We start from the raw sequence: 26,021 nt of genomic DNA, 5'->3' as shown, positions 1-26,021 counted from the left end.
ATATTTGTTTATCTATATTAAATAAACATCTAATTATTACATGTTTATAATCATAATTAATATTATATTAATACAGAATAGTGGAATGATTCTATCACAAAACAATTCACAAGTAATTTAATATAAAATACATACATCAGTTTGAATTGAAAAATTATAAGTACTAATATAAGTACTTGTAGCAGTATTTTCCATGTAAATATACATTTAATACTATTATACAAGTGTTTAAAGTACACATTAAAATTACATAAAAACAATTACTTGTATTAAAATAAAATAATTGTAAAAGACTTATTTGTATGTAGTGTGCAATTGTAGTTATAATTTTATATTATTTATCAAAAGAAATGCTATTTTGTTTTTGTTTTAAAATATTTTTTTTTAAGGAAAAGGTAAAGTTTTCATATGTACTATTTCCTGATTTTCGTATAGACCGATTAGGTGTTGGCAGTATTAAATTCGGTTTATTTTCACTTCCATTATTTTCTTTAGTATTTAAAGAATTAATAATTTTATTGCATGCATCAGTCCAATGCCGTTTACCATGTTTATCTTCTGATACGAGAAAGTAATCACCTATTTTGAAGCCAAAATCTGTACAATTCTTCTGTTCAGCATATAATGATATTTGCTCTCTTGGTATAACAGGAGAAGATAGATTATATTTCTTAGGTATACGTCTTGTAGAGCGTGTCATAGCAAAACACGTATCGAAAAGAAAGCAATGAAGTTTCTGAAATGTAATTAGTACGATTAGAATCGCTTTTTTTTATAAAGGTAAAATATGAAAATTACAATTTATTTCTTTATATATAGAATATATACAGTTTTGCAGATTTAATTTATATTGTATGGAATTAGCTTACCATTCCTCTTGGGTCTTTTAATTGTCCTTCTGTAATCAATTCTGTAGCATTATTGATACATTCAGTTAAATCATATTCATTTTTTATATTGATTTTTGTTTGAGCTAATTTACATTCAGCTTTTCCCATAGCTTTATCAATGTTCTGAAGTAATTCTGTGAGTTTATTAATTGATTCCTTTAAAGGAATTTGATCTGAATGATCAACAGTAGTATGTCTTAATATTTCCTTTATTAACAAAGGATATTTAACTATTCTTGATCGTGGTACATCTAAATAAGCCCATAAGTCAAGAGAATGAGGTGATCCTAATCTTCTTTTTAAAAATACCTGAAAACGTTTATTAGTTGCTTTCTTTTCTTCAAGTAAATGTCTTGCCCATACTTGTGTTCTACATCTTTCTAAATAAGGTTCTGTTAATTTTGGTAGCTGTAACAATTGTAAATGCAGATTTTATTATTCACTCATATTATTAATAACTTTTTTGTGTAATTTAATATAGGAAATATGTATGTTTATAATTTTTTATTTGATAAAAAAGAATAATATAAATTATATTAAAATACTAACCCAATTGAATATTGTAGCACCTACATTATCTGTAAATCCTGAACAATCTCGTAGATTGATTAATTCATCTCGTAAATTACTGTGAATTTCAATAAGATTTGTAAGGTCGCTAAAAAGTGTACGTATTTCTTCTGGACTGAATATATTACTAGATATCAATGGTTCATAATAATGATCACGAAGAATGGTAAGTTCATCAAGAAGTAAGTTTTCTCCACAACATAATTCATAAATAGCCTCTTGTCTTTTTACTTCTTTTTGACCTAAAGTGCTATTTAATGTCTCTCTAATATTTGCATTTGCTATATCTAGCAACCAACTTCTAAGTGTAAAATTATTTGTACCACTTGAACTGTTTCTCCGTCTATAAAAGTTTCAGATAGATAATGCTTAAGAATATAATTTATATGATACATAAGAAATATAATATTTAACAAGATTAAATAGCAAAATTCTATTTACTTTTTTTTTATTGTATTAGTATGTGCATCTTCATCAGTAAATGAAAAATCATCTGTATTTTGTTGAATGCTAAATGATCTATGAAGAGTGTTTCCAACTTTTATACTCAAAGTGCTAGAAGAAAATATACTACTGGCTACTTCTGTAATTCTGCGTCGTTTTTTCTTTTTTCCAGCATCTGATTCTATAGATATATCCATGGAGTTAACACTGACCACATCACTCTTTGGTCGTTTTCTTGATCTCTATAATAAAATATTAAAAATTATTTATAAAATATTTTAATGATTCATTATAGAATCATCAAGTTATAAATGAATAACTGATAAATGAATTAAAATGAATAATTACAAGTATTGTAGTAAAACTAAATAAACAATAAGACATTCTGAATAATTACAAATAGTATAAAATCCTTTTCTATGCATTTCAGCGAACTGAAGTTATCTATAAAAATACAAGATCTCTAGAGCGATATTTAAACTGATAAAATCATACTTGCATCATATCAATGACTGTGTTATCATTCTCAACAATATCGAAGGTTATGTCAACAAACATTCAGAAAACTATTATTTATATAACAAACTCTTACCAGCCAAAATCTTTTTCGAGGTTCTTGGAATGTCTCTTTTATTGTTACGTTGCAGTCATCTCCCATTTTTTTTATATAAAGTATAATAATTTAATGAAACGGTAGTTAATGCATAATGTCAATACAGATCACACTAAAGTACAATTTTAACGATGCATCATAACCGTATAATATACATCCGGAAGCGTTTATAATACGATACAATTTTTTATCGATATGTTTTATTACAAATTCTTATTCTATTTGTAATAACATTTTTTACAAAAATTATGAGAAGATACAACATGGAAATTTGCTAAAAAAGATAAAAATGTCAGACTTATTGCATTCAGCCGTTATTAAAATTATGACGTTGATTGATTTTATATTATATAGTGTAATATGGTATAAAATACAGAGCAAGAGTTCTGCATGAATATGGCGTGACGGCGCTATAATCGCGATAATCGCTAAAACATAATTTTTTTATTAGCTCAGTGCTCGACCAATCACAGTGTTTTTATTTGTGGATTTCACAATCAGTTGAATTGAATCTATACCTAAGAGGGACATTGGCAAGATGCAGTAGTTCTGTTAATTAAAAATTACTTTTAAATGCAGCTATTAACTTGATATTACTTGCGATTAAATGCATGCTATATGAAACGTGATATATATATATATATATATATATATATATATATATATATTACATTAAAAGTGATATTAATTATGTTACGTGGCGGTTGTTACTTTTGAATATTACAATTTTATTTATCAGTTATAGTTAACGATGACTGATTAGAATTTAACAGAAAACTGATAAAATAACTATCAAAGTCATCCATATGTTTGTTGTTTACATAATCGGTTAGTACGTCTTCATCTAGTTTAAAATTTACATCTAATGAAACATCAATTTAAGATTATTTTATATTTCAAGTTTATTAATAGTTACGTAATATTTAAATAAATGTAGTATTATTTAAATCAAGTTATTGTTTAAATAGAATACATTCGAATTTCAACCGCCAAATCAGTAGTTGAGTACATTGGCACCATGTCTACTTTACATACATGAATATTATTATAAATAATGATACTTGGCCATAGGATAAGCACAGAGGGATAAGGACAACTTATAAAAAGAGAAATTCGGCATAGAGAGAGAATTCTCATCGTGAAGAATTAGTGGTTATAGATACTTTTTAGTCTATGTCTTGCATATAACCTATATTTTTTATTGTGAACATTGTAATAAAGCCAGCACTTTAATCTGTTAAGAAAAATTACGACGATGATATCTTAAATATATACCATAAAAGTAAATAATATTTCTGAATTGTAAGAAATGACAGATAAACAAAAGATACTTAGCTGTGGTGATGTAGAAGGACATTTTAAATTTCTATTTACGAAAGTTGAAAATATTAACAAAAAAAATGGACCATTCGACTTTTTATTATGTGTCGGAAACTTCTTTGGTGAAAATAATATAGAGCTTGAACCATACAAAAATGGTATGAAAAATATTTCTGTTCCAACGTATATTATTGGCCCAAATAGGGAAACAGATTTACAATATTACCCTGATATAGATGGATATGAAATTTGTCAAAATTTAACTTACCTTGGTAGAAGAGGTTTATATATTGCAACATCAGGATTAAAAATTGCATATATTAGTGGCATTGAAAATAATACAACTGAATCCAAAGCAATCTGTTTCCAAAAGAATGATGTTATATCCATAAAGAATTCTTGTTTGAAAGGTCAACCAAGTTTTCGAGGAATAGATATATTATTATCCTCACCATGGCCTAAAGGCATTACCGATTTAGATCCAAATAAACCTGATATCAAATTTCAAGGATCTGAATTAATAGCTTGGTTGGCTGCTCAAATAAAGCCAAGATATCATATTTCAGCATTAGAAAATATTCATTATGAAAGACCACCTTATAGGTGAGTATAATATATAAATAATTGGATTAGTTTTGAATAAAATTACAATAATAATAGAATTCTATTAATAAAAAATTAATTGTTTCCTTAGAAATCATAGTCAAGATAAAAGTGGTATTGAAATTGCAACTAGATTTATTGCTCTTGGATCGGTAGGAAACAATGAAAAGAAGAAATGGCTGTATGCTTTGAACTTGACTCCTATAGACAGAATAAGATTATCTGAATTAGTTATGAAAACAACAGATGAAACATCTAGTCCTTATTCAAAACACCTGTTACATGATGAACCAGTGGAAACAAAAACTACACAATTTTTTTATGACATGGAATTTAAATCTAACAAACGTTCGAAAAATTCAGATTATTCTTACAAGAAGCTTAAGACAGAATTTGATCAAACAAAATGTTGGTTTTGTTTATCTAGTCCTGAAGTATCTAAGCACTTAGTAATTGCTGTTGGTACAGAAGTTTATGTAGCACTTGCTAGAGGTGGATTGGTTGAAGACCATATGTTAATTTCGCCGATAACACATCATCAGAGTTTATCAGTTTTACCACCAAATATTTTAAAAGAAATGAAACTATATAAAGAGGCAATAACAAAGTATTTTGCAAGTAAAAATCGAGTACCAGTATTTTTTGAGAGAAATTATAAAACATCTCACTGTCAATTACAAGCTGTTCCAATTCACAAAAATCAATCATCTGTAGTTAAAGAAATGTTTGAGGTATATTATTATTGTTCTTATTATATAGTAATTTTGATTTTATCTAAAGTAAATTTTTATGTTGAACAGGAAATAGCAGAATGTAATAATTTCAAAATTGATGAACTTCCACATCACACAGACTTACAACAAATTGCAAAACCTGGTATTCTGTACTTTTATGTAGAGTTACCTGATGGGCAATCATTGTACTATAGAATTAAGAAGGATTTTCCATTACACTTTGGTAGAGAAGTATTGGCATGTGATAGAATATTAGATGTTAATCATAGATCAGATTGGAGAGATTGTCAATTGGATAAGAATGAAGAAAGTGAATTAGCAAAAAAGATTAGAACACAATTCAAACCATATGATATAGATAATTAAAATAATTTATATATATATATACAAAATATTTTTACATTGTGATACAAATAATATGTTCACAAATTTCAATAATTACTAAAACGATTATTTGCCTCCTTTTATTATTTTATAGTATTTTTAATTTGCAGAGGGATAAAGATTTATCAAAAATTATATTTTTAATTCATTAGTTTGATAATGAAGTTCATATTCTGCTGGAGTTGCCATGGGATTTAGACCACACTGTTTCATTTGTATGGCAACATCAAATAAATAATCATAACATTCAGTCCTAGAAATCCCATAAAAAATATTATTTATAGGTTTCGCTATGTACTTTACAAAAGTATGTATATAAAGTAAACGTAACTTACATTGTTTTAGCTTGTTGCCAAGTATCACCCCAAACATAAACACCATGTCTACGTACTAAAACTGCACAAGTTTCTGGATATTCAATGATTGCTTTATCTAATTCTTCTCTTAAATCTTCTTCAAAAGGTGTATTTTCTATTATAGGTACCACTAACTCTTCGTCATAACGATAAGCTCTTCCTAGCTTTTGATTTCTTATACCTATGAAGAAATATATTTAACTAATGAATACATTCATTCATTGCTATATGGGAATGATCTTGTAAGAAGTATATTTTGTAAGAAGATATATACCTTTAATCATTTCAAGATGAGTGACTCGAAATTCTTTTCCAGGCCACAATAAAGTAACCATCAAAGCGACTTTAGAATGAGTATGAATGACTGCATTAGCATTTCTTCTAAGATATGCGCACATAAATAGTGGAGTACATTGTGATTTTTTCAATTTTTTCTCAGCTGGAGGTAGTTCTAAATCTTTTCCATTTATATCTTGAACAAATATATCATCTGCATTTATTCGTTCTTTTTGTACACCTGATGGAGCTATATAGATTTTGTCTCTGAAATAATGGTAAAATTTCTATTTTATTTTTATATTTTTATCTCACAGTTAATAATAAATATTACAGATTTACAAACTCATGCTTGATGGATATACCCCCACCGGTACCAGTAACCCATCCTAAATGATAAAATTGCTGACATAATTCAGGTATAAGATTTCGAGGATGCTCCTATAACGTTAAATTTGATAAAAATATGATGATATAATATTGTAAACATACGTAAACATTTTTTAATTATTATTTTTTTAAGTATATACTAAAACTGGAAGAATATACAGCAACAATACCTTTGACAATTTCTCATTATTGGAAGTCATGGTAATAAGCTTGTAATATTAATAGCAATGGGACTGAAATTCTTATCAATTACTACGGTAATGAATAAAAAAATTTGAACGATTCTGAGATGATTATTATACGCAGGCGTATGTTTTATTCTTATCTGCTCATTAACTAATAATCTCATGATCCTTATCAAAGCATATAAATATATGTCAACAAAGAAAAATATATTCACCATTTCTATTGTTATCCGTATTAAAAAATCGAGCGGAAATGATTGAAGTAGTAGATGCCGCCAAATAAAACAATAAGAAAAAAGAAATCGGATATAACTTAAAATTATAGATGTCGCACAAATAAAAAATCTTTATTACTTGTTTTCTCTTTTCTTCTATCAAGCATGATTTGATCTGCGCAGACGCACAAGTAATCTCATATGCATATTATTATATATAATAATATTATATACGACGATTATTAATATATATAATATTTAGATAATATAATATAAATAATATTAATATAAATAATATTTAAATGTTCGTAAGTTATAAACTTTTATATAAAATCTCTTATGAAATTATTTTTATATTAATCGAGTTCGTAGTCATAAATTGAAATGATTAAAATAGCATATATCATATTTAAGGCTGTTTACCATCTATTTTTACTAGATATAAAAATTTTTTATATAGTAACTCAAATGTTAGGTTACATGTGGAAGAGATATAATCTATATAAGCTTATATAGCGATACAATAGGCGTATAGTTTGGATAGTATTTTCTTATTGCACTTGTAATTCTTATTTTGTCCACATCTGTCGTTGAAGTCGCATACCCTACAAGCGAAAGATGGTAAACAACCTTCAGGTATCGTGATGGAAAGTTGGGTTACTATAACACCTTGGTAAAAATGTTATTAACATTTTTCTTGTTGTTATTGTTTACTCTGATTATATGTATTAACTTTTTTATTTTTTCAGTCTTCAACAAGGTTTGAAGATTGCAAATCGAATCGATAATGGTAAATTTCGATTACTTGTTAATCGCATATGTCAAAATTTGCAATCTACTAGTAATGTAAAACCATTCAATGAAGAAGAAGAAGAGAAACTTTTAGTATCTTTAGAATTGAATAAAGAGGAATTAACTTTTTTGTTAGATGCAGTAACACTTATTTATAAACAAGCTGCCTTTAATATAGTGAAGTCAGCAGAATTCGAATCTACTTTAAAAGATACTTGTAAATTAGATGAAGATAAAACGTTAATTTTTGTTAATTCATGGTTAAGTTATGGTAAAGGAATTATTGAATGTCTCAGAAAAAGATCTATATTTCCTACACAGGTATGTGTTAATAGCTAATATTTGAGTTTAGATTATTTTAATGTTAAATTATTTTCTTTTATGATCCAAACTTTAAAAATTGTTTTTTTAGGTAAAAGATATTAATTGGTGTTTAAATATACAATCATCATCTTCAACAATTTCCAAAGATGCTAGTCCCATGACACTATTTCAGTTAGACTTTACAGGTGAGAAAGACTCAAAATTAACTATTGAATTTGATAAAAAGTCTCTCACTGATTTATATATGAATTTAGAAAAAATACAAAACCAACTCGATGCATTAAAATAGAGTAATAATGTGAAACAGTTTTACATTTTATATAAGATATATTTCTCAAAATTTTGATAATTTTTATAACTGTTTACAAGTATACTCTACTCCTATAGACTAACTTACTCTTATAAGTTAACAATGTCTTCAATAATGTAAGGTAAAAGTAGGTTTGAGGAAAAAGCAATGATATGTACCTTATTTGTCTCTGGTAGACGCATATAAATTTACAATCCAAAGTTTTCATATAATTTTGGTGTTACAACATTATATTTTTCTACTCTTTCGTACAAGTGTGGGCTTCTGTTTGGTAAAATATTATTACTATTAGTAATATTACTACAATTATCATGCTCTATTCTTCTGTCGTTGGTGCATTGCAAATTTTGTTGTTTTCTTGAAGCAGGCATTGTTTCTAATATTTCTGGTGATCTTACAAAAAGTCGAGTTTTACAAACTACTATAACTACTACAATAATCATTAAAAATAAAATAATAGCAGTTAAAGCACCAACAATCCATCCAAGTTTTTCATCTATAAAATCATAGAAAACACTTGTAACTATTTATAAATAAGGAGTTAAAAATGGATAACATAATATTACAAACCAGCAAGTGTATTAAGTAAGATGAGTGTTGCACTTCCCAATTCTATGTCAGTATTTTTGTTATCTCTTGTAAATCTGCAAGTCCACTGTCCTAAGTCTGAATAATCAGGTTTGAATTCTATTGTGCATATCCCAGTAGAATAATCCATTTGAAGATTGTGCCTATTTTGAAAATACGTGAGAATATACTACAATGTGATATAATCAAATTATTGTAAAATTTCACCTGTCTTTTTTTGCTGTATTTGTAACATTTTGATGTATATAGATATTTGGTGCATGTATCCAATGACATTGAGCTCCTACAGGAACTTGTCCTAATTTACAAGCCAACTTGACCATTTGATGAGGAGCTGCCCAAAGGGTGACTATCACAGGTTCTATAAATCATTATCCACTGTGATTGTTTTTTTATATTTATTTTTATAATCATTGCCCCGTTCACCAGAAGCTGTTTTTTTTTAATGCTTGTGAATAGTACATCATTTTTCAATATGTGCAATGTGTTCAAGCGTGTCGAAAAATTATGTGCATAAGTGATACTAAACGGCACATTTAATGCACATTGATGAAAAAATGTATTTTAGTCAACCTAACTACTACAGACAGGTGGTGATAATGAAAAGGCTAGTGCACGATTTTAAGATTTCCATTTATTTAGTATACCTGGTTACAGTAATAATATTTATAATATTTATGGCCAATATATATATGAATCATTGAATGCAGATTATTTTATGTGATATTTATTTCATAGAAGCCAAATAGACTTAATGGCACACAGAGCATTTAAGCATTTATATTGAAAGATATTTGTGGCTTATAACTTATTTAATGAATGAAGGATTTTGCAAAATTAGCGAAAAACAATGTCGCATAGTGTATGATATCTATATGATATTAAATTCTTAATATTAAAAATTAACTACTTAATTTTAATATTCTATAAAATATTGTTCAATACTTGTGCTATTCGATTCAATCAAAATACCATTCTATTAAACCTTTCTTACTCCATCTATTGCAATCCTTCGCTTACGAAAGAAGTAACACAAACTAATAAACATCGAATTTTAGTTACAAAATGTTCTACGATAGATGAAATATCAGAATTTAAAAACAAATTTGTTAATTTAATATACAACGTACGACGAAGAAAGAAAACGATCGAGTCTTTAATACGATTGTTAATAATAGAAGTAGCATTACTAATACGTTGACATTGTTAATAATTTAAAGATTTCAGGTTTCTGAGACTCCTTAACTTATAAATTAAATGATTAAATTACAAAAAGTGTTTCTAAAAGCCTCTGGAATTAATTTAAAAGAAACAATACAATATTTTTTCTCCCTTTCACGCACACGCACGCATTTGTTCTCACTATGCAAAAGAGATATGACCGCATTACTGACGTAATTAAAGTAATAAATAATACGAAAATGAGAAAAAATGTAATTGAAATGGTACGAACGATAAAATATACAAACGTATGTGACATAAGCATCACGTACTTTTTGATGTAATATTAATTGTTCTAAATGCGAAATCGATTTAGCGTATGATCTTGGCTGATAAACGTCGTTTCTAAGAAGAAAAAAAAAGAAGACGCACCGTGCCATTGTAGTAATAACATGATAAATCGATAAATCTTAAATGCAATGATTTAATGATTCATCGAATATATGTGAGAGATGTAACGAAGAAGAATATTGTATGTACACGGCGAGTTATAATTAAAGTAGTATGGTCCGATGCAAAAAAGAAAATGCAATATTAAATTTGCGTCGTAGTAGCACCGTTTAATGAAAAATGCATGGTAACATCGATGTGGTGATGAGGTAAAAATAAAATAAGACACTTCCTGCGGTCGTGTCTAAAAAGAAAGGGAAAAAAAAGAAATGTTTTATGAATAAAGTCAAGGTGCTACCTTACGGAGCGCAGCGAAGTACTTTTTCTGCATAAAATTTAATTTTATATTCAGTCAAAAATCAATATCTACATAGCGATCGATATAGGATCGATTCAGGAATTCATCGATCGTGTACTATGTGTACAAAACGACGATAGGAAGAAAGAAAGAGAAGTTGCTTATGTGCTCTTCCGAGACCCATATTAAAGATCACAGTCTAGGAACACCCGTGTAAAACTTGACCTTTTTAATATACCAAGATCCCACAGTTTCACACCTCTTAGTCTTGCATGTCTTCACCGTCACCATGAAAGATACTCGAACGACATATATCGTGGATTGATTTTTATTCCTTACCCGCTGTTGTGGGTGTTTTGAAAACGCGATTATCTACATACATACCTTACTCCATAGAGAACACACATCTTAAGCTAAAAGCAATTCAACAATGATTTACTAATCTCTAAATATCGCCAAGATCGCCCCATCGACGATTTCTATCAATCAAAAGCAAATGAATACGCGTTTAAATCCTAATTCGAACAACGCGAAGTCGAGACGATTTTTACTAGTTTTATTGGAAATTAAAATTGTTGACTTTAGTCACTAAACACGAAGAAGCGGTGTCTATAGTCGTACGTAAGTCGTCCGAAGTTAAACGGGATAAGAATCGTTCTTGTAAAAATATCCGCGATATCATTCGATCGGATATCGTTTCAAGGTCGCTACGTGGAAGATCGAGGAACGATCGAAATCGACGATACGGAGTGCATTCACCCTCGACCGTGTGTGCAAGGAAGGGCGCTATGCAACAAGATCGTCTATCCTTCTTTCAGGATTCGATGATACCTGGCTCAAGGAGACTTAATTTCGCTGGCGGTGCATCCGTATAATTCTCACGACCATGTATTCTGGCACCGCAGGTCCAAAGACCTTCTTGCTCGGCCAGGGCATGGCTCAACCTGACGCTGCAATCCCTTGATTCGCTTCCGGCTGCTGGGAATTGTTTCACCACTACGGTCGTATTAGAATTCACTGGTGTCAAGGACCATCGACATTGTTCTACTGGCAATGATGTTACACATCGTAGGAGTATGGTACCACCCGATGATATTTGAATGTCCTGCGAGAGTTCTGAAAATTTCACTTCGTCTGAAAGGAAGAGAAGCATTATTTAACAATCGTATACGTCGATTTTCTTACATGTCTCTTTTCTAACAAAAGCTTACCCTGTTCGAATGTTAACAGTTTGACGAATGGAGAAGACAGCATCGTATTAAGTGACGGTATGGATACCTGACAATTCCACAATCCTTGTTCCTCGTTGCGAACATGTGAAAGAACGAGTGAACAATCCCTGCCAAGATCACCGTTACTTGGGAATTCTCGAAGCACGATCTCAGGATCGTTTCCATGAAGTGCTTTCCAACTCCAGACACATTTCTCTACGCGGCTATTAGTGATACATTTCAAGGTAACTTCGGTACCTAGAGGCACTGTGATATCTGTTGGTATTTCCACCAAGTTCACTTTAGCTGAAACGTATAAAGATATAAGAAAGAAAGCTCTCGAGCTCGTCTTTCTTGAATTAAAAAGGAAAATCTTGTTCCAATGCTTACCCGATGGTAAAAGACTCACAGTTGCCGATGGTGCTTCATGGAGTATACCGTCAGGTGACAATCGAATTCCACAAGTCCACAGTCCTTCTTCCTCGTAAAGGATGTTTTTAAATCGTACGGAGCAGTCGTGATCGGCATCTTTATTTGGAGCGAACGTCTTTACGAGTAAAGGTTCCTTACTCGAGTTCGTTGCTCTCCAGGACCATTCACAGCGTATTACGGGTTTATTGACCAAGCACCTTAGGAGCACGGATTCACCGGCAGCCACTTGTACGCCTCGAGACAACTGCACGAATTCAACTGAAATAAGATATTAATTTAGAAAGTGACATGAATAAGAGAAACTACGCAAACGTAACGAAGAAATGGGATTGAATTTCCTAGACTATTGCATTTTCGCATACCTTCAGATATCAAAAATCGAACTGGATTCGATCGTACAAATGACGAGTTTGGATCTATACGTGCGCCACAACTCCAATAGCCTTCTTGTTCCGCTAGAACGTTTTTGAACTTGATGCTGCAATCGGTGCTGTCGTTTCCAAAAGCTGGAAATTTCTTTACTTCTAAGTTCCAAGGTTCGGATTGGTTCAATCTTCGCCAAGACCATTGACACTCACGTACAGGTAATTTTGTTCTGCACATTATTTGTGCGGAGGAGCCTGCTACGACCTCTATCGCTTCTTCGTGTTTAACGAAGGTAATGAGAGATCCTACGTGAAACATATTTTCTTATTGTATTTTAGTATATCGAAGTTTTTCGACGGATCTGGTTTTATACGTTGAAAAGCGCGTACGCGTAAGTTTGATATCTTTCTTTTTCATATCATCGTTTTCATTTTTACAATTTATTTTTATTTTACTTTCATCTTTGCTTCGTTTTTCTCTATAAAACTGTAGCATCAACATTTTTATTAACAACGTCCATTGTCTCGATCATGATTCGACAAGATAAATTTTTTTACAAGAACAAATAAATTGTTAATGCCACAGTAATTAAAACAATATCGCGTAAATCGCGATTGTTTTCTTTTGCAATCTTGGATTATGTCGGAAAGAACACGGGGGACGGCGCCGTATTCATATCGTACGATGGCGTGTATATTTTTCGACGGCTACGTAAGAGACCATGGTAATCAAACATAAATTAAAAATTTAACGACATAAAAAGATAAGATACAAAAGACATCCATAATTCTTGGTAGTCAAAAAACAATTGTGCAAATATTATTTTCGAAAGCTATATATTGAATATACGCAGTATACAACGTCTTTGTGGTCAATTTTATTACGCATGATGCGTTTCTTATCTCTCGATAAGAAACTCTTGATGCGAACGGTGATCCTTCGCGATTCGTACCTTGATCGTTAACGATGGTTAACTTGGCGGGTACCGTGGCGGTGAAAGGATCGTTCGTTGAATTCCTTGCGGCACAAGTCCAGTATCCAGTCTGTTCGTGCTTCATACTCGAAAATCGGACGGAACAATCGTTACTGCTGTTTCCAAAAGCTGGAAATCGTCTGACCGGCAATGAATGTGCCGTTGGGGCTGTTGTCGACGTTGGTGACGTTGTAGTTACTAATCGTTGTAGATCGAAATAGGGAATTCATTTATAAATGTAGTTTTACAGATAGACAAAGGAAAGATATCGTGCAAAAATATCGCGTTAAAAGGTCTTTTTGCTTATGCCCTTTTACTCCTTTAGATAATTCTATTATAAGGAAAAAGAAACTAACTCATGGAGTCATTTGGACTCTCACTGATGTCCGGAAGCGGCAGATGAATTGGCGGTAATGGCTGCCAGGACCATTGACATTCAGCAACGGGATTCGTCGTTCTGCATGGCAAAAGAACGGACGAGCCAAGCTGCGTTTCCGTGTGTTTAGGCACATGAAGGAAGTGCACGGGTGTTGGTGTTCCTTGGAGGGTATCGTTCGTCGATTGATCTCTTGTCTCATTATTTTCTAACGTAATTTGTTCAACATCTGTCATAACCGTTGCATTTTCTCCAGGTACTTCGACAACGGGTTGACCTAGAGAAAATAAAAAACAACATAGACTTTTTATATCGCGATGACGAGGAAAATAATCCTAATACTTTAACACCTTATGTACAAGACCTAGAGAAAAATAAAAAAGGATCTTCTATTTATATCGTGATAGAGAGACAACGAGAAAACATCGAGATTCGTGGAGTCTCCGATGGAACGCGAGTCTACCGAGCCGAGTGACATCGACAAGCGGATATGTAGGACACATCGGGCAGGAAGCAACGATGGTCACGTAGACAATCGCCTTGCGTTGCGCGTCTGTCACCGTCCGCGAGGCGGATAGAACCAGGGACGGATGTCTCGAGAGAAGCTCTCTGAAAGATCGATTATCTTCAAAACGAGTAATACAAGAAGAACGATCCTTGCAAGCTTTCTTTTACGATTTTGCTTGAATTTTGTCCCAAACTTCTATTCTCCTTTGTCTTTAAAAGACCAGGTAAGGCTCGTTTTCTCGAGGAAGTTCTTTCGAAAGAAACAAATAGAAAGTATGGCATAGTTATAAGAGAAAATCAAAGGAAATGATTACTCTCTTCGTTTTGTTAATTAAATATTTTTTAATTGCACTGTCCCTGTTCAGGGTCGTATGCTTTTCATATGACAAGTTTGTCGTCGATTATAATGTACGAATGGTATATGCACGATGATCGAGGTTGATCCTCAGTACATAGAGTCGCAACGTTCACCAACTTTGTAATACGTAAACCATAACCGCAACGTTCTCCTCAAGACGAGTGACCCGTGGTCGCTGACACTGGAAGGTCGTTTCCACTCCGCATCTACATATCTACTCGTTGTAGTCTACAGTTTTATAATTCTACTGGCTGATCTTATGATTTTTTTTTTAAATCTTCTCGTGCAAGGTGATCGAAAATACGATAATTATTGGACGAAAAAGTGATTTATTTTTTAGAAATATCTAAGATAATCAAGGTCGTTGTTTACTTTCCTGCAATACTTTCTTATTTCAAAGAAGACTGTAGTCTGAGCTTACGATGACCTTTCACATATCGCCTTTGAATTTAATATGCTGATGTCGTAGTGTTCATAGATAACCAGTATTCGATTCTACCAATGTAATCGACGATGAACGGTAATGTGATGCAAAAAATGATGAAAACTGATGAATTATGTGAAATAATGAACAATGACGAAACATAAGAAACGATAGAAAATAAAATTGTTATATTGATGACCGATTTCTATAAAAATAGCTTGGCAGTTAATAAGGAAAAGGTATGAGACATCGTATCGAGGTGGTTCAATCAAAAGTTTGGTATTTCGATCGAATAGTGCCGCTATCTGATAAATTCGTTATTGAACGCGAGATATCGTCTCAAACGTGACTCTCAGAGGAGCTTACGGCGTAACTAATGTGACGACAATCGAATCTTATTGAATGGTATTACCGATTCGTTCATCTTCTTTGTAAGTCGACGAAATAGAGATTTCGGAAGAAGAAAAAGAAGAAATAGAAGTAAAAAGTTTGAACGATAGACGAAGGCGAACGAAGCAAATCTTTGTATTAGAGGTCGTTAACCTGACTCGAACGAACTCAAAAAATGGCATTTTTAATGTACATATATGTATACAGGATGTTGCTGAATTATAAGTGCAAACTTTCCAGCCTGTTAGAATTCATTAAAAAAAGAAATCTTATCAAGAGTATACATTCATTGCAATTGAATTTAATTTCCATTAATATTTGGATACGCTTACTTTGTTCCAACGAAATAAAATTAAACATTTTTGAAACTGTTCATTTTTCGTTCATACGTTTATTAAAACTTTTTTGAATTCTATTAAGCTCGTACAATTTATGTATGTATAAAGGAGAAAAACGACGTAAGAGAAACTCGAGAAACGAATTTCAAACGAAGTAGTTCAAAGTCTGATGAGATCTTTCGATCGGTATCTCAGAAATTTATTAAATACCAGAGTATCTTTTCTAGTATCTTCTAAATAAATATAATTATATGTAACTCGTAATCCGATCATTGTGCTCCTTTACGAACAGTTGTTATACAAATTCAAAAGAATCAGTTTCCATTATCAAGCCAGGACATCGCCAGTTCGATCTTCTAATAAAACACGAATAATTATCGTATGTCACGAATGCTAATTGCATTGTGTACATCGTAAGTATATACATACAATACTCATGAACGTTCAACGTCGATGTCCTTGACAAGGATAAGAATTAAATCCGGAAATGTTAATGTTCAAACGACATTACATCGTTACATCACATTTAATAACGGATTATGATCAAATTCTTTTCTACCCTTCTTTATAGATTAATCGCAGATGCGAAAGAGATTTTACGAACGAAAATTAATTTTATGGACTTATTCGTAGCGTGATTTGGAACAATTTACTTCTATTGACCGTAAATTCTGGACAAGTTTTCTTATATATTTCCGTATATCTCTACGTTCCTTCATTATTTTTAATAATTAGGACGATAATTGGATTCCTTTAATTAGTCTCGAACATTCGTTATTACCGTGAGGCGGCGACTTAAAAAGTAATCACCGTGAAATAAAAGACGAGGAAAAATTATTTCTTATCTTTTATTTGTGAAGATCAAGTAAGGATACCTTGAAACTCAAGAAATCCGTAAACGGCGTCGAGTATATACACGCCTGTTTGGAGAATCTGGTATGGTGTCAAGGAAACGTAAGAATATTTATCCTTCGTTCCTTCGTAGGACTTGTCCGTGACTTTAGATTATTATTTCAAGAAAATTATTTTGGAATAATATTTTTGTGAGATAAATAGATTCGTTTCGAACTTAGATACTTTTTACAATAGGATGCTTTTTCAACAAACGATCGTAGTTTGTTAAAAACAAATATTTTCCAAAGTGCATAGTTTAATCATCCCGATCTCTATACCATTTCTTCGACGACATACTTGTCCTAGATAGATGATGTGGGATGTTAGTAACTCCGCTCAGAGTTCATACTGGAGATTGGCTAACGCGTAACCTGCATACATGCATATCCAGTAGATTCTTGTATATTATAATCATCAATTAATTTTCGTTACGGCTCGACGCACGTTTGATATCGATCTCTCGTACCTATCTCCACTTTGTACCGTATCGATGTACGTACGAAGACATCGAGATCGATCGACCGATTAAAAAAAACAAGAATAATAATAATAAGAGAAGAGAAAAAAAGAAGAAAATTCGTGCAAATTCCATGGACGGCCGGCTTAGAGTGGCAAAGAGAGGTTCCCACGCAGGTTTCTACCCTCCCTTCAGTGTTTGCATTCCTACGCGATGTTTCACTAAATGCACGCATTGCATCGGGTTTAACCACCCTCCGAAGAAGAACCAGTTCTTTCGGCGGCGTTCGCTTGCTCGCTGCGATGCGGTTGCCGCGCCGGTACCGGTGCTTTACGAGATGGCATGAAAAAAGAAAGGACAAAGATGATACGCGTTGCTCGAGTCTAGACGTTAAACTTCAACATACGATCGACTCCTCCTCTATCCTCTTCTTTTTATCGAAAATTTGTTCGAAACTATAGAGTGTCGAGATTTTATGTTAAATCGATATATAGAATTATCTTTTTTTTATAAATACACCTTCGTTCCTCAGGACGGAAGAGTTCATTGTCACCTTTTCCTTGTTGCTATAATTGTAGCTTTTAAATTAATTGATTATGGATTTTTTGTCGGTATTCAACAGTTCATTTTCATTTAACATCGAATATCGAAGAAAACGCAAATCGAGGATTGTCGAGACCTCATATACGTGCTTCAGCATTCCGGAGAAATATTTTAGGAATTTCAAGACAGGTCCCGAGATCAAGGAATTATGCGCGTATCGACACATTTTTAAAAATGTAAACGCGCGATAGGTTTACAATGACTAATATATCGCAAACTTCACAACGAGCACGGCGATAATTTGTTCAATGATTCACGGTACACGGTCCAAGTACGTGAGCATGTCGAATCGTTTTTAAATCCATTAAAGCGATCGGATACGGAATGACACAGAGAAGAATGCTTCCTCCCTTCGATGTATCTCAAAAATTTTACACGAGAGCTTCGCGAACATGAAATATAATTGTTATTTCGTTGAGAAGCAAGGACGTTTCCTTATCGTAGCTCGAATATACTACGTGCGATGAATGAAGAATGAGTTGTTGCACAGCTCATTTGTATTACGAAATATTAATTAGTACTCTGTCTCGGTTCCTAGTTTTTTTTTTAAATGTTCTTTATCGATGTATGGAGCAACGCTCGTTATTTGTTCTTTAACCCTTTGCGGTTCATCGATATCTAATTCCTTGTTACTTTCGTTCATTGTTTTATCAATCTCCTATTTTACATTAATATATTAGTAACGACATTCTTTTAATATGTTACTTTAAATAAAAAAGAAGAATTCGTACCCTCGCGTTCTAATCTTTTTCCAATCTCTCTTATACTCGTAGAACATCACGATCGGAATCCTTTTATTTTATTATTATTCCAACATTTTAAGTGACTATAGCGAATGATATACAACGAAGAAAGCATATCAGAAAACGAATTAACGTCTATACAAGCTACCGATTCGCATAAATTTTACAGGTAGACTTTATTCCTTGATGAATCGTTATTGCTCTCATCTAGAGATTCGTTGAAAGGAAAAGGATTTATTGGACATCGATCATTCGAACGACGAGTACACGAGGGACTCGTCAAGCGTCTCAATTTTCTTAGTTCGATCGATCAATCGCGCGCGATTCCTCTTTCCTTTTTTTTATAACATTATTATATTTATTTCTACGAATACTCAAATTCTTTGTACCATCGTTAACCGTAATCTCGTAGCATAACGATTCGCCTAGTTATCGCTTCAAACCTGCTCTATGAAATTATTTCAATGTCACGCAATTTATGGTTAAGAGAGAGAGAGAGAGAAAGAGAATGGGATCAAAATGCGCAGAGAAAGTTTTATCGTTCTGTTTTCTCGTTGACGTTTTCAATGATTAAAGAGAACGGAGTAATAATGCAGTTATTGTTTGCTATTTTTTTTCTAGGACATGTTAACAAAAATGAGAAGAAGAAAAATAAAAAGAGGAGAGAAAGAGAGAAAGAAAAATGTTGTTCTATCAGAAACGTCCTCGAGTTTATCGAGTCGTAAAATTTAGGAGATTTTTTAAGAGGTCGGTCGATGTTATCGATGTTCGACGGTGAATGCTCTATGCCTTCGATATATTCATTCCGAATGCAACCTCGGTATAGTCATTTAGTGGCTACGTGGCCCTTGTCGAGGTTAAGGCCTTCGCAGTCGTAAAAAAGATGACACGTAGCATATTAATTCATAGTTTACGGCTTATTCGAGAACTCTCTTTTGTTCACACGAAGGAAGAACTTGTTCTTTTCATCTTACGCGTCTTCTCGTTTAATCGATGACCACTTCAATCTTTAGACTCGCGTTTTACTTCCAGGAGATAAAAGCTTTGGAAGTAAGAGAAGGTAAAAAGAGATAAAATTCTTGGAGATTGTATAACGATGCATAATATCTTTAGTAATATTATAAATGTGTAAATGTGTAAATCGTAAACGAAGAAAACATCGAGTATCTTTCAAAGCTTCTTTACTTATAACAAAATTTTGAATTACTACGAATTACTACGAGGAAAAGAAAAGAATGTTCGATTTTTGTAATTTAAATTATCTTACTTATCATCAAGGATATTCATTGATTTGTTAACAAAAAGATCTATAAATCGCGGAAATTCTCAAATATTTTATTTTTAACGTTACACATTTTTTCTTTTCTTTCTTTTTTTTTTACGAAGAATTACAAACTAAAAGGGTTTCGTAAAAGTTGCAAAGTCTGAACGATTGTCGATTTTCTCGGTGCTCTAGAAATGAGTAAAGAAAAAAAAAAAAGAACAGAAAAAGTATTTAACTTACCTTTGCAAAGGAGTAGGAGGCAGAAGAAGACGATCATTTTGGAGAACGCGGTCGGCGTCATTCGCGGCAGTACCGCATTTATCACCGCGTGTCCTTGAAGAAGAGTCGAGACGTTCCGTATTACCAGCGCAGGGCCGACGTAGTACGTCGTTGCGCACGTGTACTGTCGTCGGGACGTCGAGGCGCGTGCGATTTGTACCCGTGCGACGATGACGCATGTAAAACCCCCTCCGAGTTGCCGATTTACGAACGTCTAAACGTTAACTCAAGAATAGAAGCAAAGCTTCGTAGAAGCTGTTACGAGGAAGCTGTAGCTGCTGGCTCTTCCTTTTCACTGTCTATCTCTCTCTCTCTCTCTCTCTCTCTCTCTTCCTCCCTACTTCTCTTCTTGCCAGTTTGCGCTTCTCTTCTAAGGCCTCTTCTTCTTCTCTTCCACCACTTCCACCAACTTCCCTCTCTTCCCTCTTGATACTCGTTCCTCGTATGCTTTTCTTCTGCTTCAGACTCGGTCGCTTCGAAAATACATTCAAAGATAGAATTCGCGCGGCAAAGGATAACGACGTGCTTTCTTGTAAAGGAATTTGTGGTATTCCATGCACGCATACACACATATACAGGTACATATACATGAACAGACACACACTCACGCACACGCACACTCATACACACATACACACAGAGAGATATACATACACACACGTCTAAACTCGCGTACATACACGTATCTAAGATAAGAGATAATCCCTACCTGTTTAAAAAGTATTGTTTATATAAAAAAACGTTTCGTAATGCTCTTTACGAAAATAACTTAGGGTAATGATCGAATTCGATAATTGGATAAAATACAGTACACTTGGAGGCTCTTAGTTTCAAGCACACTTTTCGAAAGATATTAAACGGAAGTCACGAGATCGGAGTAAATCGATCGATCAATCGATCGTAAACGTCGAGGGTGTCGCTTCCTTTCGTTGATTCGCGGAAGGCAAAGAAGAAGACGTCGTGGGTAGCAATGGGTACGTCGGTAAAGGCCTTTGAGTACGCGCACGCTCGATTCTCGATACGCCGGTACGGACAAGCAGGCAGGCAGGCAGGCAAACAGGCAGGCGCGGCCAGGTGCGCCCGTAGTCGACTGCAGCCGCGGACGATCGCGAGCTTGGTACCCACGTCTCGCTCGCACGCGCGCTCGCGCTTTGAAATCGCGGCCTCGTACGCGCCAATAGACACGAAGGAAGGGAGAACGGAAGGCACAGCCCGGAAGGCAGGAAGGAAGGATGAGCGAGAATCCAAAGAGAGACGTGGTAGGTCTTCGTTTATTCGTTGACGCGACGATAATTTTACTCCTTTCTTCTCCGGTCTTCCTTGAAATTCAATATTCAAGAACAACTTTGTACTTTCAAATATTCCATTGTTATAAAAAAGGATTTCTAGAGATTCGAATTTGTCTTTTCAAATTTATCGTATTTTTTCGACCGCTTTGAATGATTACACGAGATTTCGAGAATGTTATTCTTTCGAGAAATTCGTTTAGAAAAATATAATGGACGTATCTTAACGCATATCCTTTATACTGAAGCTTACTTTTCCTTTATGACTCATAATTCCAATTTCGTAAACGTTTATACGCAGATTTCACATCAATTTGAAAATAAATTTATGGAATTAAATGCGTTAGTCTATTTTCTTTCGAACATAGTCACACTTACTCTAGAACATGGACACTCCTACGTCTACTTCGTTTTCTATTCTTCTCACACGACTTAAAAGTTGATAGAGTCCTTTGAAAACGGTACTAGGTGGTACCGATAGGGTTATTCCGTACAATTAGCCATGGTAACGTAAAAGGATCGATAGACTCGTTCGTCGCGTTATCGTCGAGTTATCCGATACACGGGTGTCACCGGTGTGCCCAGGATCGATGTCTAGCAAATACATACATACGTATAAGTACACAGGTATTTCCTCTCTACCTTCATCGATCGGGATTGCGAGCGAGAGCCATGACCTCGACACAATCGATCGATCTCTCATCTCGATGCAAGCGAACCACGTAATTCTCTTACTCTGGTGACGGCTAATCACCTCCTCTACCGTTTCTATCCTATTGCGCTTTCTCAAATCATTAACATAATATTTCGGGAATAGCGGAGCTGACTCACGAACAAGTGTCTGACTAATTCCGTTATTTCCAACGATCCGTAGCAACTTGTGACATCAACCGACGCTCAATTACCAAGAGATTGAAAAATAGGCGGGAAATGACTGGAACTGGAGAACCGCGTCGTTTTCCTTATTTTTCGAGTATTAGTTTCTATCGAAACCGACGTACGGATACGATTCTGCGATAGCCATCGTAATTACATATGTATGTACGTGTATACATACGTTTCGATATGGCTGATGGAACAATGAAAAACGTCCTGGGTAGTCTCTACGTTTCTACAAGCGTAATCATGGTATTTGCACACTCGGTGACCTTCAAGACACATTCAGCACGTTCATATCGGACTGTACATCCTTGAACTTGTACGCTTAAGAATCTCGCGAACTACGTGGAAAAGGATTGGATTCGTTACTTTTTTGACTTCTTCTTCTTCTTCTTCTTCTTCTTCTTCTTCTTCTTCTTCTTCTTCTTCTTCTTCTTCTTCGAGACCGATAGAGACGAGTGCCGTTTGTAGAATCACGGTTTGAAAAAGTGTGAAAGATGCGGCCTCGTTAAGTATGCTCGTCGTACCTTTTGCGATGGTGTACTTGAAAAGAGAATGTATGTAATTCTTTCCGCTCGTTGTTCTTTATAATAACGAACGTGGAAAAGATGAGTCGATCTTTGATTCGACGAATCTCATTGGAAATTTCGAGGATACGAATTTTAATTGGGAAAATACGCGACGCGATAATTTCTTGATAGGTGAAACGGCGCCAGGTGATCGTTGGCAATTACGGGGTATCGATTATACGGCCAAATTGTAGTTATCGAAGCGACGATCACGTACTATTAGATTCGCGCGTGAATTCGGTCGACGATCGTCACCGACGCCGACGTCGACGTCGTTACGACGATAGCACGCCTTCCTGCTTACATAAAGACAATGAAGGTCTCGTCGAGGATGTGAAAGTAAACATTATCGGCGGGCTGCCCCTTCCCTCTCCTAGAATTGTGATAGCGTTGAAATCATACTTGTAGAATACTGACATCGAAAACTTCGTATCGCATTTCGTACGAGCTCGTACGGAACTCTTCGCGCAACTTTGTTCCGTTTCGAAAACCGTTGACACCGTTATTTAGAATGGTAAAAGTATTGTAACAAAGAGAACGGACCATGGATGGTTACGATCGGATCGGAGAGAGTGATTTTAAAGAGAAGTGAAAAAACGGAAGAAATATTTATGTAATCAGGATAGAGAAATCTTTTAAATATTGATATTTCAACAAAATTTCTTATCCCTTTTAAAAAGATAAGATCAAATATGTGAATTAGTGTATATGATTTACGCTATAACGAGGTACCATTAACGAGAATTTACTCATTATTCGTTGGATATATTTCAGGATTATTTCGTTGGATCGATACGGAGATAGAGCGATGCAGCAAAGATTACGTCTAAACGGCGACGAAGAGTTATATGGTATTAAGCATAGTTTTGTCCGAACCTTGAATCTTTACACAAGTAATTTTCTCGCGAATTGTTTTTTCTTGAGAATGTATACACGTATTACGCAAGCCTTGCCCGGAAATACTTGATTGGAACAAAATTAATCGCATTGTTTCATAGAGCCGACATAATGCATGGGCGCAGATATAGCGTTAAAAGGTAAAGTTGTTAATTACCTTCGAAGCAAAGCGTTTGTACGTAATACGAAAAGTGAAATTTTTTATCGAAATAATATTCCTTGGTAACGTGTTCTTTCCATGTCTATTCATTGTTCGCATTTTTTTAATTTCACGTACACGATCACCGAACGAACGTTTTAAATTTCGCGCTCAATTTGAATCGAAAGTAGCGCCATTAGCAGATGGCAGCACGTACCGTGTCATCACGATGCGGTTTGTGATATCTGGTGATATCGAAAGTATTTCTACCGAATCGTTTACTTTGATCGTACGATAAATTCGCAATCGTTCCGAGTCGTGCCACTTGCGATCGTTTCTCGAGAATCGAAAGGAAATAGTAATCGCGCGCACTTTTATTGAGAAAAATTAATGCGTTTGAAATGTCAAAGGGAATCGAAATACCTAACCTATCGCGTGATTATTTACATGCCTGTCAAAACGGAGATTTGTTAAAAATCAAAAATCTTACTTTAAAGTACGACGTTCAGGATTGGACGATTTTTCGGCATTCGGTTTCCGGTGACACTCCTATGCACGTTGCAGCGCGCGAAGGTCATCTGAACGTTGTCGAGTATTTGTGCGATGCTTTCGAAAGGCCCGACTTTAAAGTCAACGTCGTTAACAAGGATATGAAAAGGCCGTTGCACGAAGCCGCGCAATTCGCGCGTACCCACGTTCTCCGATACTTGATAGAAAAAGGTGCTTTCCAAAGCGAGCCGTGCTTGAACTTTCTCCTTTCATTTTTATATATCAGAATATATCTCACAAAATTAATTTCTCTAATATTCGATGGTAACGATCAATCTTTATTTCGCGACATCGTAGCTATTTTTTTTCCTTTTTTTTTTACTTTTGTCTTTTTTTTTTCTTTTTTTTTTACTGGCCCTTTCTTTCTCATTTTAGGTGCGATCGTCGACTGTTTGAAGCGTGCCGATTGGACGCCTCTGATGTTAGCGTGCACGAAGATTGGTAGCGAGGCGTGCAAGTGCATCAGGATATTACTCGAAGCAAAGGCGGATCCTTTAAGAAGGAACAAAGACGGTTGGATACCTGCGTTTATTATTTGTCGTTCTGGTGACGTTAATGCACTTCGATTATTTCTGGATTTCGCTCCTGAAAGTATCAGTCTTCGAAGTAACAACGGTCGTAGTTCTCTTCATATAGCCGGTGATTATGCACGAATCTTTTTACAGTTTAGATAAGAAACTCGAATTTAATATCTTTTTTAATCGCTTAACGAGTTTGTTGATTTAAGTATAGGTTTTAGGGTCCAATTTAAAATCCATTTTTTCTATGGTATTTTCAACTTTTATAGCTTTCAACGGACACGAGGAGATAATAGATCTGCTCTTAGCTGTGGATCCGGGTCTTGTAAATGCACGTGATTCATCAGGTGCTACGCCTCTTCACGAAGCCATTAAGGGCGGGAATTTAAATGTAGTAAAGCGTATGATACAATTTGGTGCGGATTTTCGCGCCACTGACAAGGTCGGTCAAACCATCCTACATGTGGCTTCCTTGATAGGAAGCGTGGAAATGATGGAATATATTTTAACGAATAATTTAATTAATGTACACGAGAAGGCATTTTTTGATGTCACGCCATTAATCGCAGCTCGTCGAAGCAAACAAACCGACGCGATCGACGTTTTAATAAAATATGGAGCAGAGAAATAGTTTTCTTGGAAAATGTCCACTCTGATTTTGAGCCA

The 26,021-nt window shown here is 34.0% G+C and overlaps 6 protein-coding genes across 16 annotated transcripts; 3 read left to right on the top strand and 3 right to left on the bottom strand.

Moving 5' to 3' along the window:
- Positions 1-181: 181 nt before the first annotated feature.
- LOC127064722 (rho guanine nucleotide exchange factor 3-like) lies at positions 182-2,897 on the bottom strand. Of its 2 annotated transcripts, none has more exons than XM_050996219.1 (5): positions 2,497-2,897; positions 1,902-2,146; positions 1,440-1,803; positions 870-1,298; positions 182-736 (listed from the first exon to the last, which is right to left on the bottom strand). In XM_050996219.1, exons 1-5 carry the CDS (start codon positions 2,560-2,562, stop codon positions 335-337), a joined length of 1,506 nt encoding a protein of 501 aa, XP_050852176.1. In that variant the 5' UTR covers positions 2,563-2,897; the 3' UTR covers positions 182-334. The 2 variants fall into 2 exon arrangements, with proteins under 2 accessions (XP_050852176.1, XP_050852177.1); XM_050996220.1 differs by lacking the exon at positions 2,497-2,897 and adding an exon at positions 2,253-2,407.
- Positions 2,898-3,180: 283 nt separating this feature from the next.
- On the top strand, positions 3,181-6,863 carry LOC127064721 (CWF19-like protein 1). Of its 3 annotated transcripts, XR_007781777.1 has the most exons (8): positions 3,181-3,345; positions 3,486-4,440; positions 4,532-5,171; positions 5,241-5,316; positions 6,039-6,156; positions 6,231-6,468; positions 6,527-6,609; positions 6,714-6,863. XR_007781777.1 is itself a non-coding variant. In XM_050996218.1 (4 exons), the coding sequence occupies exons 2-4, from the start codon at positions 3,827-3,829 to the stop codon at positions 5,538-5,540; spliced, it is 1,554 nt and encodes a 517-aa protein (XP_050852175.1). In that variant the 5' UTR covers positions 3,181-3,345; positions 3,589-3,826; the 3' UTR covers positions 5,541-5,894. The 3 variants fall into 3 exon arrangements, 2 of the variants coding, with proteins under 2 accessions (XP_050852175.1, XP_050852174.1); XM_050996218.1 differs by lacking the exons at positions 6,039-6,156; positions 6,231-6,468; positions 6,527-6,609; positions 6,714-6,863 and having other exon boundaries at positions 3,589-4,440; positions 5,241-5,894; XM_050996217.1 differs by lacking the exons at positions 6,039-6,156; positions 6,231-6,468; positions 6,527-6,609; positions 6,714-6,863 and having other exon boundaries at positions 5,241-5,894.
- On the bottom strand, positions 5,525-7,129 carry LOC127064729 (methylthioribulose-1-phosphate dehydratase). 2 transcript variants are annotated; one of them, XM_050996235.1, is made up of 5 exons: positions 6,981-7,129; positions 6,537-6,631; positions 6,189-6,457; positions 5,894-6,095; positions 5,525-5,811 (listed from the first exon to the last, which is right to left on the bottom strand). In XM_050996235.1, the coding sequence occupies exons 1-5, from the start codon at positions 6,981-6,983 to the stop codon at positions 5,691-5,693; spliced, it is 690 nt and encodes a 229-aa protein (XP_050852192.1). In that variant the 5' UTR covers positions 6,984-7,129; the 3' UTR covers positions 5,525-5,690. The 2 variants fall into 2 exon arrangements, with proteins under 2 accessions (XP_050852192.1, XP_050852191.1); XM_050996234.1 differs by lacking the exon at positions 6,981-7,129 and adding an exon at positions 6,751-6,899.
- Positions 7,130-7,262: 133 nt separating this feature from the next.
- On the top strand, positions 7,263-11,859 carry LOC127064730 (COMM domain-containing protein 10-like). Of its 2 annotated transcripts, XM_050996238.1 has the most exons (4): positions 7,263-7,653; positions 7,730-8,093; positions 8,185-8,281; positions 11,722-11,859. In XM_050996238.1, the coding sequence occupies exons 1-4, from the start codon at positions 7,625-7,627 to the stop codon at positions 11,751-11,753; spliced, it is 522 nt and encodes a 173-aa protein (XP_050852195.1). In that variant the 5' UTR covers positions 7,263-7,624; the 3' UTR covers positions 11,754-11,859. The 2 variants fall into 2 exon arrangements, with proteins under 2 accessions (XP_050852195.1, XP_050852194.1); XM_050996237.1 differs by lacking the exon at positions 11,722-11,859 and having other exon boundaries at positions 7,277-7,653; positions 8,185-9,184.
- LOC127064711 (uncharacterized) lies at positions 8,595-25,497 on the bottom strand. 4 transcript variants are annotated; one of them, XM_050996177.1, is made up of 12 exons: positions 24,779-24,918; positions 23,053-23,226; positions 20,480-20,991; positions 14,242-14,538; positions 13,865-14,083; positions 12,909-13,217; positions 12,505-12,804; positions 12,115-12,420; positions 11,735-12,037; positions 9,202-9,355; positions 8,977-9,137; positions 8,595-8,902 (listed from the first exon to the last, which is right to left on the bottom strand). In XM_050996177.1, the coding sequence occupies exons 3-12, from the start codon at positions 20,538-20,540 to the stop codon at positions 8,595-8,597; spliced, it is 2,418 nt and encodes an 805-aa protein (XP_050852134.1). In that variant the 5' UTR covers positions 20,541-20,991; positions 23,053-23,226; positions 24,779-24,918. The 4 variants fall into 4 exon arrangements, with proteins under 4 accessions (XP_050852134.1, XP_050852137.1, XP_050852135.1 ...); XM_050996180.1 differs by lacking the exons at positions 23,053-23,226; positions 24,779-24,918 and adding an exon at positions 25,360-25,497; XM_050996178.1 differs by lacking the exon at positions 23,053-23,226 and having other exon boundaries at positions 24,779-24,921.
- On the top strand, positions 21,489-25,999 carry LOC127064726 (ankyrin repeat domain-containing protein 16-like). Of its 3 annotated transcripts, none has more exons than XM_050996231.1 (3): positions 21,489-21,777; positions 25,213-25,476; positions 25,625-25,999. In XM_050996231.1, the coding sequence occupies exons 1-3, from the start codon at positions 21,489-21,491 to the stop codon at positions 25,984-25,986; spliced, it is 915 nt and encodes a 304-aa protein (XP_050852188.1). In that variant the 3' UTR covers positions 25,987-25,999. The 3 variants fall into 3 exon arrangements, with proteins under 3 accessions (XP_050852188.1, XP_050852186.1, XP_050852187.1); XM_050996229.1 differs by lacking the exon at positions 21,489-21,777 and adding an exon at positions 24,308-25,101; XM_050996230.1 differs by lacking the exon at positions 21,489-21,777 and adding an exon at positions 24,312-25,008.
- Positions 26,000-26,021: the final 22 nt, after the last annotated feature.

This window comes from Vespula vulgaris, chromosome 6 (genome assembly GCF_905475345.1).
Source record: "Vespula vulgaris chromosome 6, iyVesVulg1.1, whole genome shotgun sequence".
In the NCBI taxonomy this organism is placed as follows: domain Eukaryota; kingdom Metazoa; phylum Arthropoda; class Insecta; order Hymenoptera; family Vespidae; genus Vespula; species Vespula vulgaris.
The sequence above is the reverse complement of the archived record's forward strand: the minus strand, read 5'-3'. Positions and strand labels throughout refer to the sequence as shown.

What these genes read in the sequence shown, in the direction of transcription:
- LOC127064711 (XM_050996180.1), bottom strand. Translation starts at nt 20,540, where the DNA reads ATGACGCCGACCGCGTTCTCCAAAATGATCGTCTTCTTCTGCCTCCTA. An exon ending in ACTGTTAACATTCGAACAGG is followed by an intron (nt 12,038 to 12,114) that starts GTAAGCTTTTGT and finishes TCTTCCTTTCAG; the next exon opens with ACGAAGTGAAATTTTCAGAA. An exon ending in ATTAAGTCTCCTTGAGCCAG is followed by an intron (nt 9,356 to 11,734) that starts GTATCATCGAAT and finishes AATGATTTATAG; the next exon opens with AACCTGTGATAGTCACCCTT.
- LOC127064721 (XM_050996218.1), top strand. Translation starts at nt 3,827, where the DNA reads ATGACAGATAAACAAAAGATACTTAGCTGTGGTGATGTAGAAGGACAT. An exon ending in TATGAAAGACCACCTTATAG is followed by an intron (nt 4,441 to 4,531) that starts GTGAGTATAATA and finishes TTGTTTCCTTAG; the next exon opens with AAATCATAGTCAAGATAAAA. An exon ending in TAGTTAAAGAAATGTTTGAG is followed by an intron (nt 5,172 to 5,240) that starts GTATATTATTAT and finishes TATGTTGAACAG; the next exon opens with GAAATAGCAGAATGTAATAA.
- LOC127064729 (XM_050996234.1), bottom strand. Translation starts at nt 6,780, where the DNA reads ATGACTTCCAATAATGAGAAATTGTCAAAG. An exon ending in GGTATATCCATCAAGCATGA is followed by an intron (nt 6,458 to 6,536) that starts GTTTGTAAATCT and finishes CCATTATTTCAG; the next exon opens with AGACAAAATCTATATAGCTC. An exon ending in TGGCAACAAGCTAAAACAAT is followed by an intron (nt 5,812 to 5,893) that starts GTAAGTTACGTT and finishes TGGGATTTCTAG; the next exon opens with GACTGAATGTTATGATTATT.
- LOC127064726 (XM_050996229.1), top strand. Translation starts at nt 24,690, where the DNA reads ATGTCAAAGGGAATCGAAATACCTAACCTATCGCGTGATTATTTACAT. An exon ending in AATTTCTCTAATATTCGATG is followed by an intron (nt 25,102 to 25,212) that starts GTAACGATCAAT and finishes TTCTCATTTTAG; the next exon opens with GTGCGATCGTCGACTGTTTG. An exon ending in TAGTTCTCTTCATATAGCCG is followed by an intron (nt 25,477 to 25,624) that starts GTGATTATGCAC and finishes CAACTTTTATAG; the next exon opens with CTTTCAACGGACACGAGGAG.
- LOC127064730 (XM_050996237.1), top strand. Translation starts at nt 7,625, where the DNA reads ATGGAAAGTTGGGTTACTATAACACCTTG. An exon ending in TGGGTTACTATAACACCTTG is followed by an intron (nt 7,654 to 7,729) that starts GTAAAAATGTTA and finishes TTATTTTTTCAG; the next exon opens with TCTTCAACAAGGTTTGAAGA. An exon ending in GATCTATATTTCCTACACAG is followed by an intron (nt 8,094 to 8,184) that starts GTATGTGTTAAT and finishes TTGTTTTTTTAG; the next exon opens with GTAAAAGATATTAATTGGTG.
- LOC127064722 (XM_050996219.1), bottom strand. Translation starts at nt 2,562, where the DNA reads ATGGGAGATGACTGCAACGTAACAATAAAAGAGACATTCCAAGAACCT. An exon ending in CTCGAAAAAGATTTTGGCTG is followed by an intron (nt 2,147 to 2,496) that starts GTAAGAGTTTGT and finishes ATTTTATTATAG; the next exon opens with AGATCAAGAAAACGACCAAA. An exon ending in ACTAATACAATAAAAAAAAA is followed by an intron (nt 1,804 to 1,901) that starts GTAAATAGAATT and finishes AAACTTTTATAG; the next exon opens with ACGGAGAAACAGTTCAAGTG.